This window comes from Astatotilapia calliptera, chromosome 4 (assembly GCF_964374335.1).
Source record: "Astatotilapia calliptera chromosome 4, fAstCal68.1, whole genome shotgun sequence".
Classification (NCBI taxonomy): Eukaryota; Metazoa; Chordata; class Actinopteri; order Cichliformes; family Cichlidae; genus Astatotilapia; species Astatotilapia calliptera.
Genome location: NC_137425.1, coordinates 11,310,967 through 11,323,421, shown reverse-complemented (window position 1 = coordinate 11,323,421; position 12,455 = coordinate 11,310,967). Strand labels below are relative to the sequence as shown.

The 12,455-nt window shown below is 42.0% G+C and overlaps 1 protein-coding gene across 3 annotated transcripts in view; it reads right to left on the bottom strand.

The window, feature by feature from the left end:
* The window catches only part of brd4 (bromodomain containing 4), a 35,279-nt gene continuing 22,824 nt past the window's right edge, over positions 1-12,455 (bottom strand). For 2 of the 3 annotated variants that reach the window (XM_080300795.1, XM_026164636.2), the window contains exons 2-19: positions 8,616-8,997; positions 7,523-7,660; positions 7,293-7,428; positions 6,575-6,915; positions 6,066-6,446; positions 5,850-5,978; positions 5,248-5,478; positions 4,940-5,163; positions 4,232-4,554; positions 3,976-4,071; positions 3,470-3,871; positions 2,433-3,221; positions 2,218-2,324; positions 1,969-2,119; positions 1,738-1,868; positions 1,414-1,619; positions 447-723; positions 1-324 (exon numbers count right to left, since the gene is read on the bottom strand). In XM_080300795.1, the coding sequence (XP_080156921.1) occupies positions 256-324; positions 447-723; positions 1,414-1,619; positions 1,738-1,868; positions 1,969-2,119; positions 2,218-2,324; positions 2,433-3,221; positions 3,470-3,871; positions 3,976-4,071; positions 4,232-4,554; positions 4,940-5,163; positions 5,248-5,478; positions 5,850-5,978; positions 6,066-6,446; positions 6,575-6,915; positions 7,293-7,428; positions 7,523-7,660; positions 8,616-8,843 (4,359 nt within the window). In that variant the 5' untranslated portion in view covers positions 8,844-8,997 and the 3' untranslated portion in view covers positions 1-255. The remainder of the gene's footprint in view (positions 325-446; positions 724-1,413; positions 1,620-1,737; positions 1,869-1,968; positions 2,120-2,217; positions 2,325-2,432; positions 3,222-3,469; positions 3,872-3,975; positions 4,072-4,231; positions 4,555-4,939; positions 5,164-5,247; positions 5,479-5,849; positions 5,979-6,065; positions 6,447-6,574; positions 6,916-7,292; positions 7,429-7,522; positions 7,661-8,615; positions 8,998-12,455) is intronic. The other variant, XM_026164637.2, reaches the window with a different exon arrangement.

Below are 12,455 nucleotides of genomic sequence, written 5' to 3'. Positions count from 1 at the left end.
AAACGACATCCAAAACTAAGCGACTCGTCCCCGTGTGATGTTTGTGTGTTCAGTCCACGTGGGCAAACCAAGCTGTGACCGCCCGTCCAGTGTTTGTACTCAGTCTCAACAGGGCCCGTCACATATACGTACAGTCCGTGTCCCTCTCTGCTGCATGATCTCCACATTCTTACTTTAGAGGAGGTTTACATCTTTTTTCTCCCTTTCTTTCTTTTTTCTTTCTTTTTTGCAGTTTTGTTTCAGTTGCTCTTCTTCTCAAAACAGGTTCTCCTCAAAGATAGCCATTAAGTCACTTTGGAAATTCATGTCAATAGTCGCTGCCATCTGTAGAGAGAGAAGAGAACAGCCATTATTGTTTATGTTCAAACAGTTCACTACCTTTTGTTTTACATAGCTCAAGACCCCCACAGATCCCAGAAGGGTTAAACCTAGAAAAATCATCTCACCGCTTCCCGCCTCCTTCTCTCTTGCTCTCGGAGGCGGGCCCTCTCTCTCTCTTGGTCTAACTGGTTCTGTGTGGTGAGCTGAGGCGGTGTGGGAGGTTGAGGAGGCTGCTGAATGGCGGGAGGCTGGGACTCCTGCTGCACCGACTGCTGCTGCTGCTGTTGCTGCTGCTGATGTTGTTGTTGTGACGGGGCTTGAATGTGTGGCTGCTCAAGACGTCTGCGAGGCTCATCGTGCATCCTTCTGCTTTGCTCCATGACCTCCTCTTCATCCCGACCTCTGGAAAGCAGAGCAACAGCCATCAGTCAAACGCTCAGCATGTTGCTGAAGGGGGTTCATGGCTGCATAAGCGATGTCCTCACATATACATGTGGTGCCCTGCTGGACACTTAAAGCCCACAAAAACAGGATCATCACAAAGATTACTACAAAAATGTATTTATTTTTAAAAAGAGGGTGTTAGGACCCTTATTATTTACTGGACTATTCCTAATTCATGAGCAGTTCAACATCTACAATAGATGAAAAATTAAAAGCTCGTTCAGTGGCCTCTTGCATGAAAAACATCAGACAGAAGTGGAGGGTCGACAGGCTCATGATTAATGATATTCCATGATAACCTTGTCAGATCTGATCATTTTTAAATCAATTTCCTCTGCTACTGTGCCCTTTCAGTACACTTTAATCTCTGTGGCTGGTGCAGTCACAGAATATGACCACAAGAGGGCATACGATATCTTTAAATCCAGGAATTCACACTGTGTATTAAACATCAAGCAGCTCAAACAGATATTTGCAGTCATTCAAATTCATTGAATGACTGCACATTGCTATACACAGTTAACTATAATATACTTTATATTATTCTGTCATGACTTTTTCAAGCAGATATACAATAAATACGGGACACGAATCTCCTCAATCACTGCTGCTTTTTGCCCCTTTTGTATTTGTTACTGACGATCTCACCGTAGTTTGTCTTGCTCTCTGCGTAGCCTGTCTTTTTCTGCCTGCTCAGCTTGGGCCTTCAGGGCCTTCTCCCTCTCCTCTTTCTCCCGAGCAGCACGACGGAATTGTTCAAAACTGTCACTCGAGGATTTCACTGCCGATAAGGGCGTAGACGTGGATTTTTGTGCCAAACTGGCCCACGAGCCCATATTCTTCAGTTTCACATCCTGAGGAACAGACACAGAGAGATCAAATCAAAAATTCTGGTAGGTGGAATCCTTTTGGGCTACAATCAGATGTATATAGAGGTATGAGTTACTTTTATAAACTGACTCTTGCACCCACCTGTACCTTTTTGGGGGCAGAAGGAGCCTTGGACTCCTGCTTGAACTTCTCCTTATCTTGCAAAGAGGTGGGTGGCCCACTGGGCTCAGCGGAGCGGATAACAGGTCGCGAGCCTTCCATGGACTTCACATCTGCTCAACACAAGAAGAATCAATATCCTGCACAGTTTCTTAATTCTTAATTTCATTTTGGGGGGAAAACATTAAGGAGAAGTAGTTAGGGAGCTCTTACTCTGTTGGCTGTGGCTTGGTTGACAAGGCTTGCTCTCAGGATGTTTATGATGATCTGGTCTCATTGCAGGATTAAATGGCTCCCCTCTCATCACTGGTGATGGAGGAAGTTTCTCCTCTTTTAACACACCTTGGGTCCCAGGGGCCCTTTGCTGCATGGCAATCAAATTGAATCAAAGTCAGACCTTATTCGAGCCTCGAACTCTGCCTCAGTTAAAAACAGTTGCCAACCTGACAGAAATGTTCTCACCTTTTTAGGCTGCATGTTGTGAGGTGGAGACTGGTGCGACACAGGTGGATACTGGGGAAGTTGGGGAGAATTCATCATGAGAGGGGATGGGTTGTCTCTCATATGACCTGTAAACAGTAGAAAGGGAAATAAGATGTCTGCAAACATGATTCATTTGGGAAAAAAAAAAAATCCAGGTAACAAAATATATTTCTGTCCTATTTCATTCGACCAACCTGTGTTATAAGGGTCAGGCTTGGTCGGGCGAGGGGAGGGCTGCTCTTGCTGCTGCTGCTGGATAATCTGTTGTGTTTTATTGGTGGGCATGGACGCTTTGTGTTGTGTTCCCTGGGACTGAGGAGGGAGTATGGGACAATGTTGGTAGTTCACTTGCTGCTGTTGTGGTTGCTGTTGTTGCTGCTGAGTATGTTGCATGTGGCGGGCCTGGTGTAAGGGCATCTGTTGGGACAGCGTCTGATGTGACGGGGCTGACTGAGCCTGGGACTGAACAGGGTGCTGGGCAGGAGCCAAGGTAGTCTGAGACGAAAGCTGAGATTGTGTCTGAACAGACTGCAGGAGTGAAGTCTGTACTGGTTGTTGCTGCTGCTGACGAGCCTGCTGGGTCTGACGCGGTTGCTGAAACTGCGGTAGGAATAACTGGTTAATTGGCGTTGTAGACACTGGCTCTTCATCATCCTCCAGCAGCATCTGGGGTGGCTGAGAAGACAACAAGCCTTGGGGTGTGAGTGTTGGGGGGGATATAGGCCGCTGGTGCAGAGGCTGAGTAGAGTGAAGAATCTGTGAGGGGAGTTGGTGCTGTTGTGGCAGTGGTGGTGGTGCTGTTGGCTGGGGCTGAGGCAGAGGCTGAGGCTGGAGCTGCTGCAGAGGTGGCTGTTGCTGCAGAGGTGGCTGCTGCTGTTGCTGCGGCTGCTGAGGTGGCGCTGGTTGCTGAGGGGGTTTGGGATGAAGAGGGGCTGCCTTGTGACTGGGCCGAGAAGGCTGCTGAGGCATGGAACTGTGTAAGGCTAAGGGTAGAAGACGCAAAACTTTATTAGCGTGAATTTGTTGGCAAAAATACAATTTTTAGTATATGTGCTCTATTAGAACATAGGTTTAATAGGAAAAAAGTGAACTAGTGGTCATTTTGTAACCTGCATTACAACTGTAGGATTCCGTAGAGGAGAAATGCAGTTGTAGCTTCAAAAGCAATAGCAACCTAGGTAGTTATCAGGACTAGAGTCATCAAACAATTGGCCTCTGCATAAAACCTTACCTGGAGATGGGAGGACGGAATGCTGGTTGAGGAAAGGATGTGTCTCAGGGGACACTGGCCCAGCAGAATGAGTGTTGAGGTGAGAAGGTGCAGGTGACGAGGATGCGTTGCCTGTGTGGTGGGACATGTGCATGATGGGCTGACCAAAAGGTGGCAGGGAGTCAAAGCTCGTCTCCAGTAACTGAGAAGACTCGAGAGGAGCAACAGAGGGCGCCATGAAGCCTGCAGGAGATGGCTGGTGGTGGTGATGGTGCTGCTGTTGCTTCATCTGACTGCTGGACTGAAGGCCTGCAGCTTGAGACTGATGTGTAGCCTGAGCGGGTAGAGTCTGAATATGAGAATGTGTCTTCCCCTTCCCCTCCTTTACAGCATGGTTCTTCTTTTTCGGCTGTTTTATCGTTCCTGGGAAAATAAACATGTACAAACATAAACATTTCATACTTTTCTCTTTTTTTTGGGGGGGGGGGATTATGTAAATCTGAATGCTCATATCTGGAGTAACTCACCTGGCACCTCCACTTCACTGTCTGAGCTGGAGCCACTGCTGTCTGAAGAAGATCCGGTCTTTTTAGAGGTAGCCATGGGCTCCATAGTCTTATCAACTACAAAACAATGCACATGTTCATACATTTCCTGATTTCATAGTGATGGTAAATGGCAGAATTCTGAATGTTTTCTGTCAAGACTAAGTATTTTTTTTTTTAAATAGATTTGGAGTTGGTTCCGATGTTTGTTTTTACTATAATTCATACACTGGCTTACCTGAAACCCTTTTCTTCTTGCGGAGGCAGGAAGACACATATCTCTCTAGTTCACGCAGAGTGGAAGGCTTTAGCGTCTCAAAGTCAATCTCAATCTCATCAGGGTTTGAATTTTTGAGTGAGGGCTCTCTGGACTGGATAATGTGTACTACACGGCCAAGCTTGTCACCAGGAAGCTTGTTGATGTCCAGGCTTAGCTGCCTCTTCTCCTCATAGGTCATAGGTTTGCACTTTTCCCCTGTAACTGATGACAGAGTGGCTCCCAGGTCATCTTCCAGACTAGGAACAGGCTGCAAGCTGGCAGGTTTCATCGTCTCCTTTTTGCTACAGAGGCAAAACACAAAAATTTACCAATGCTGACTAAGCTCTAGTAAATCAGTCACCTTTTCGAAATGGTAAAAACAGAAAATACATACCTACAGCTAATCAGTTACAGCTGGAGACTAAAACTCTTAACATGAATAAAACTGTCCACTCAAAGTTACCTAATAAGCTGGATTACAACAATCAACAATTAAGACTCATAATTTATAAGAAGATAAACTATGTAATAAATGTCATAGGATAACCAAGCCTCTTGGCATTTATTGAAAACATAACAATAAGCTGTATATAAAATGAAGAAAGGGTAATTAACAGATTGTGAAATGTCAGGCTGACTGCTTTATAAAGGTTTTGTTCAAGCTTTAGGAGACCGCTTAATACCCACCTGGGTTTCTTCTTGGGAACAATCTCTTTGTTGTTATTGTTACTGGTCTTAATCTTCTTAGACGGCTGCGAAAGAGGTGTAGCATCCTGGATCTCATCGACAGGCATGCTTCCTTTCCTTTTATGCTTATCCTTTTTCTTCTCTTTCTTTTCCTTTTCTTTTCTCTTTGGTTTGCTGGCTTGTGGTTGGGAGAGGGCAGCCAGCTGCTCGTGGACAGCCTTCAACTGCATACAGAAATTAGATCAGTTGTCAACAAAAGTTTTCAGGGTGTGGACAACAACTCAACTGAATTTTCTTAGACAACCGACCTGTTCCTGTAACTCTGCCAACCTCTGGGCTCTTTCCTCTTCAGAGTCATCAGTGGAAGACTCAGACTCAGAGGATGAGTCACTGGAGCTGTCCGAAGATGAGGCGACGTGGGCCAGAGGAGGCTGAGGCTTAACAGGGGCAGGGTGATGAAGTGCAGGAGCTGGGGCAGAAACTAAAGGCTTGCTCTCTGGTTCATCTGGCATCTTGGCAAAGCGCATTTCAAAGACATCCTACAAATGAAAAGAAGCAAGCATACTATCAAAATTGGTGTTTTACACACACATACATTAGTTGGGCAGGATACTAACATATTAATGACTTCTGCTCCCTGTTCAACTGCAGCATGTGAGACTTGATGATTTATTGCAGTGTTATTTTTTATTTGCTTTTTTTTTTTTTGCAGAGGAGCCCTGTATAAACTAGCAAATAAATCAAATAATTCCAAAACAAAAAATTAAATTCAGTAGAATGCAATCAGAGATCAGAACGGCAGCAAAACAGCCTCCCCTTATATTGGATACTTTAAGGCTAGTAAAACTCTACATAGATCAACTTTTTGCCTTGCATCTTTTTTAAAAATGTAACAATAGCATGTACGTACCTGTAGTTTGCGAGCCATGGCTACCACCTCATGGTCTGGAGGATTATATTTGTAGCAGTTGGAAAACATTAATCGCACATCAGCAGCAAACTCCTGGGGATCCCGGTATTGCCTGTTCTCCAGCTTGGCCTATTAAATACATCAAAGGTATTAATTACTTGCCATCAAAAAATGCCCCCTGTTTAGTTTCTCTGAAAATATGTGTTTTCTGCACACCTTAATGGTGCTGAGGTCCATTGGATGTTTGATGATATCATGATAATCATGTAGTCCCAGTGCATCCACATCAACTGGTTTGTAGAATGGCCAGGCATAAGCAGCATGTTTCTTGGACAGCATCTCTCTAACCAGACTGGCGCAATACCCCAGCTGGTCCTGTGGTTTGGGGCTATGACCTCCACTCGGTCCGCTTAGTCCCATCCCCAAGCCTATGTGATGCTGAGAGTCTGGAGCGTCCTTTTTAATCTTCGTAGGCCGTGCGCTCTCTCGCCTGGGTAGTGTCTTCCCAGACTTAGATTCTGCTGGCGATGACTCACTCAGCTGGTCATTTGCAGTAGGCGTTGTAGTGTCTGCTTTCCTTTTTTGGCTCTTTCTTGGCTGGATAGCAGTAAAACAAGAAAGGGAATTAAGCAGTTATTATATCTTATCTACATATGTCTGATCCAAGCATGGTCAAAGATGAGTCTTCATGCCCAAACATTCATCCATTTGTCAAGTACACTCACTTTGGTCATGGTCATGGAGGTCTGCAGCATGGGGGCAGTGCTCTGGATTGTTGCTGGGGGAAGAGAGGTCTGGGAAGGGGGAGGCACAGAAGTCATTACAGGAACTTGAGGTGGGCAGTCTGACTGACCCAGGGAGAATGGCGCTCCGAGCTGTGGTGCATGGCTGGATAACGCTGGGGGCACATGGCCTGCCAGGGCCTGCATCAAAGGCTGGGGAGGTAGTGAAGGCGGACCCTGCACTGGTCCTCGAGTTTGGAGCCCTGTTGGGAGGGCTGATAGGCCACGTGTTTGAGGAGTTGTTGACAAAGGATCCATAATGGCCCCGGGTTTCAAGTTTAGACCTGGATGTGAAAGAACAAAACGGTTGTTTTCTCATGAAAGTTTTAGATTAAAAACTCTTCTTGCATATAGAATCAGAAACAAATATCAGAGTTTTGCACACTCTCTCTGGTCTTTATAATAATGTAGACCAAAGAAATGCCTATCCATGTGCACACCGAAATGTGCAGCCACTCTGAAGTCAAATAGGGGTAACATGATTACTCAGAGGAAAGAAAAATGTTGATTCATTGAGTGCCTTTTTAAAAGGTGCATTTTCTCAATCCTTTAATATAACTCAACTGAAATAAATAAATAAAGAACCCTAAATATACAATCTTAAAGAGGAAAAACTAGGAATACATGCTAACTGGTAGAAATTAATTTTAGAGACCCATACCTCCCTCTCTCCGGCCTCGGCCACGTCCCTTTCCTGTCATGACAACAATCTCAGTTTCTTCCTGTGGCATTTCTGAGACTTTCTGGAGGAAAACCTTCTCTAGAGCCTCAGCCATTAACACTATATCATCGCCAGGCTGCAAAGGGAGAAAAACAGTCTTAGTTCAAGTGGAACAACTTCAGAATTATTGCAACGTTATATTGATAAGGCTCTGTTGTACAACTATGTACCTTGTTGTATATGTAGCAATTGGTAAACATCGTGTTGAAGTCTTGGATACATTCTTGGGCATTCCAGTAGTAACTGTTCTCAAGCCTTTTCTTGATTGTTCCCATGTCCATAGGGGTTTTGATTATTGTGTAGTAGTCCTGAAATGGTTACAAATAAGTTGGTCAGAAAAAACTCAAGTGGAAACTCTTCAATGCAATCTGGTTCTTTACTAAAGTGAACCCCTTAACACCTCCTGTATTATATTTGGCACTTTTATATCATCATTGTCAGCCCCATCACGAAAAACCAAAATAAATTGCACAAACAAAAATTTTTTTTTTAACTAATTTTAAAAAATGTCAGAAGGTTCAATAAATGTTCAATTTCTGGCAAACATTTCATTATTGTGGCTTGAGAGATGACTGATAATTAATTATAATAATAATAATAATAATAATAATAATGGATTGGATTTTATATAGCGAGATGCATATCATTAAACATGATTACTCAGGGCTTGGAAAAAATGTGGATTCATTAAACTTAAAAAAAGAAATGGCTTTTCAATTGGATGATAAATGTAATTAGATTGAAAAACAAAATAAATAAATCAACATAAATGAGTCTGCCACAGTTTTCTGGGGACTAAATTTAGATCTTTATAGAGGTGCAAAAGGAGAGTGGTGTGCTGAAAGGCAAAGCAAAAGAATAGCATACAACACAGTAACTGTTTAATCCCAGTTATCTTGCTCTGATTGTTTTGTGGAAGCCAAAATTGTAAATTAAATTTAAATTCCATTAACTACAGATTATAACAGCTGAGGATGATATAATGTGCGTGTGTCTAATATGACTTCATACTGTGCAATGACAAATGCAACAATCTAAATGATAAAATAGAAATAGAAAAAAAGAGCCCTGCTATTCTCAATCTTGCATATACATGCAGAGAACAGCTCTAGTCAGTTTGCCTGCATTTATAAATCATAAAAAAGTACAAATAAGTAAATACAGGACATTAGATTGTGTAGAAGCTGGGCTGATCTATGAGACATCTACTCAGTCCATGAAATCTTGGAGAAATCAAGCATTTTATGTTAAAACAAAGCTTACAGGCAGGTTGAGTTTCAATGCATCCACTGGTGCATGAAAAGGCCAGGCAAACTGGTGCTTCCACAGGGTTTTCACAACCACTTTCAGCAGGTACTGTAGCTGATTGGTCTGGCGCTTTGGCCTGTTGGGATTGATGTATTCTGGGGGTGGGGGGTTACACTGTTGCTGAACCTGCCCCTGGCTGCTGCTGCTGCCCGACATCTGCGCTGTGTCCAGGCCGTCACCCATTCTGATAAGGCAGGACCTGGGCTCGGGCCCTGGAGCTGAAGCAGGGGCAGGGGTAGAGGTAGTGGTGTTGGCAGGACACCAGTTTAATCTTGGCCCCGGCACAGACTCCACTGACAGAGCACTGCTGATCCCATTGCACTCCTCACTGGACTCTCTAAAAACAGAAAAGAAGAGTAATTAGCAAAACTATAAACAAAGTCTTTGCTAAACTAATGATTTTTGTTACACAGCCAATAACATTTTACATTTCAACGCAAAGTTTAGTTAGACCCCTTATACCATGTTTACAATCAAATAAATAAAATAGCTGCAAGGCTAGTGGTATACCGGCCATTTAATCACAACACAATGAGTTAGTTTCTTCTATCAGTTGAAAAAATGTCCACTTTGTCAGCTCTGATTGTGAGTAGAGGATGAAACATGCACTGTAATGTTTACACAGTCATATTAAAAATAAGACAAAGTTCCCAGTGATGATTTCATTCAGAAAATCTGGCCTTGAACCAGAACACACTGTTGGCGGGGTGAATTTTTTAAAGATCCTTCATAACTGAATATGTTAAATACTTTATCTACTTTGGTATAATAGGGAAGAATTAGTATTAACTGTAATTAAATGCTATGACAGACTTGGTAACATGGAAAAAAGCAAAAGTAGTAACTGGTGTTGCAGATGTACATTAAACTGAAGCTCTCCCTGGCTTCCAGTCTTTGTTATATAGATACTTTTGGCTAGTTTAAATGTACAAATGATTACAGAATTATAAAAGCCTTCAAAGTAAGACTACACAATCCTCATATTTAAATAGACTGTGAAACGCGCAGTTCAACCCTGAAATGCAGAAGGTTTGCCTTCAAAGTATTGCAACAATGTTTCAAAACGTCTAACTTTTACTTTAATTTCTGGTTCGTGTCACAATTTTTCACAAGTTGTGCTACCACTCAGCAAGCAGTTAGCAAGTATTTACAGACAAAAATTAATAACAACAGCCAACTGTGGAAGTCTTCTGGCTACCAAAGCAATTATTCAGTTTTCTTTGCATTCTTTGCAACCCAGCAACAATTAGAAAACTCCAAGAAGCATTGCCAGCAATGCATGTTTTTCCTTAGCAAAGAGTGGTTGTATCGTGTCCAATATGGCAGACATTCTTAAGCCATCTTCTAATGTTGTCAGGATATATAAATCTCATATGAACTAACATGGTTAAAAAGTAATAAACAAATGTTAGAAGTACCCTTCCTTTAACTTAATGGTATCATCTTAATAAGCTACACCATATGATTGTTACAAATGCATATACAGTTTAATATGGATTTTCACCCTTCCTTATCCCGTACCACCATCAGAATCAGAATACTTTATTGATCCCTGGGGGAAATTATTTAAAAATACAAGTCACCATCCACACATGGTGAGGGGACGGGTTGTGACTAGAGTTTTGTCCAATGTGAGAGTTACTGTGATATTATACTCTGATCTAGGGGTACTGTTCACAGTAATACCGGAATAATGTTAGGCAATGATAAGAAAATGAAATATCGCGATAGAATATGGGTAAACGCGCATGTGCAGTGCCTTTGTTTTAATACGCGCATGGTGGAAAAAGCATGGCGGCAACGGAGAATGAGAAGGGCGAAAGCGGATTGTTGAATGAAACAGATGAACCAAAAATGGTGCAACTTCAGTGGTATGGAACTGGTTTGGCTTTCGTCCATCAGATACACACCAAAGCACATTTTTTGGTAGAGCATGCAAGCAGGCCGTTTTTATTACCAAACTGTTTTTATGTGGTACATGCTGCTCAAAAATCTGTCAAAAAATGTTTTAGTACGACTTTGCTAAGCTACGAAGCCGCACCGCTTGATGGATTGTTGGAGCATTATGGCTACCGTAGTCAGGAACCTCGCGGAGTGATACGTACTGTGCTTCAACATAATATTACCGTATTGTGTGTGGATAACCTCTTTTTAAATTTTGTGGATATCCTGAGCATAACCAGGTATAATATGTCGGCCAGTTTCCACTGGAAATGCCTTTTGGTTAAACTGTCAGCAAGAAATTTGCATTTGCACTGTTAAATTTGTATATAGCTTTAATGCACATAAAAAACAGCTGCTTGTTTAAGTGAAAATACATTGATGGGGGGTTTTTTGCACTAATAAAGTTGCGGAGTTGTAAAGTATTTTGTCTTGCGTCAATTATATCGTCAGTGATATCGTTATTGCAAATTTTCAAATGTATATCGTGATAAATATTTTTGGCCATATTGCCCTGCCCTACTCTGAACTACCCAGACACAGAAAATTGCACCTTTTTAACCTGGCACAGTTCTTGCCTTTTCTTTTGCTCTATTATTTTCTCACTTTTCTTTGTATCTATTTTTGAGGTAGATAAGTAAATTGTCCCTGACTATATGTAACCATGGCAGCAACAGACGTAATGTAAAATACACCTAGATCTGCAAATCATTGACTAATCTACTGGGGATTTTGTCAGCATAAGAATTGACCACATGATTTAATTTCCTTTATGGTTTCAAACTGTTAGTTCAGTGAGTATTATGACATAGTTCCACCAACTCACAAATTTTCCTCTCAACCGAAAGAAGAAACACTACTCAAATGAAAACCAAAAACGAACTGTCTGAATTTTACCATAACAGTTTCTCTATCTGTTAATAGAAATGTTATTTCCAAAAAGATATCACAATCAGATGCATTAACTCATGATTGATCATAGAAAGTGTATATTATGGCGTACTATATAAAATAAGAACCGTCTACTGATGTGAATTCAATAAAAATCATAAACTGTTTCAGTTTTGTTTTTGTGTGTGTGTGTTGTTGTTGTTGTTGTTGTAGTAGATCTTTTGTTCCCACTCTGTCTCAAGACCTGGGAGTGCTTTTGGATGTGAGTGGGCAGGGGTGGAGAGTAGAGGAGAATTAGCGTCATCTGGCAGCCGAGGGACTGTGTGTTCCACCGCACGCTCAGTCCTACATAATGTACTCTCTCCCAGGCAGTCAGGGACATTACATTCAAATTACACACAAAGGCTGTTAAGACAACAGTCCAACTAAAAACCAATCTAGACTAACAGAGTAAAAATACAACAGCAGCAGTATTCTGGGGGAAAAATACTGATCATCAGATTGTGTATTCAAGCTTTCCAGTCTGATACTCTGAAATCCGCCTTCAAAGATAAACACATGCACACACACAACTATATGGATCTGTGACTAATCTCATTCTTGGTGAGTCACTTTCTGAGAAGGAGGAAGCAGTTTGCACACCACATGATCACTGTGTTGCCCCCCCCCCGAGGCACTAAAGCACAGTGGAGAATCTGAATAACTGCCAATATGTTGAATGACCACAACCAATAACACATAAAAAAGAAGCAGTACTGGTCCAGGTGATATGGTACATTTGTAGCTGGAGGCAAAAGTACCATACCCTGTGAATAAGACCAAATAAAAACAAATTTAAAATAAACAAAGCCACAGAACTTGTCTAGACTCAGCACACCGATGTGCAAATCTAGCCAAGCAGGGATTAATTTACTAAACACTAAAATACAATTTGTTTGTCAAATGATCAAAAATAATATGAAA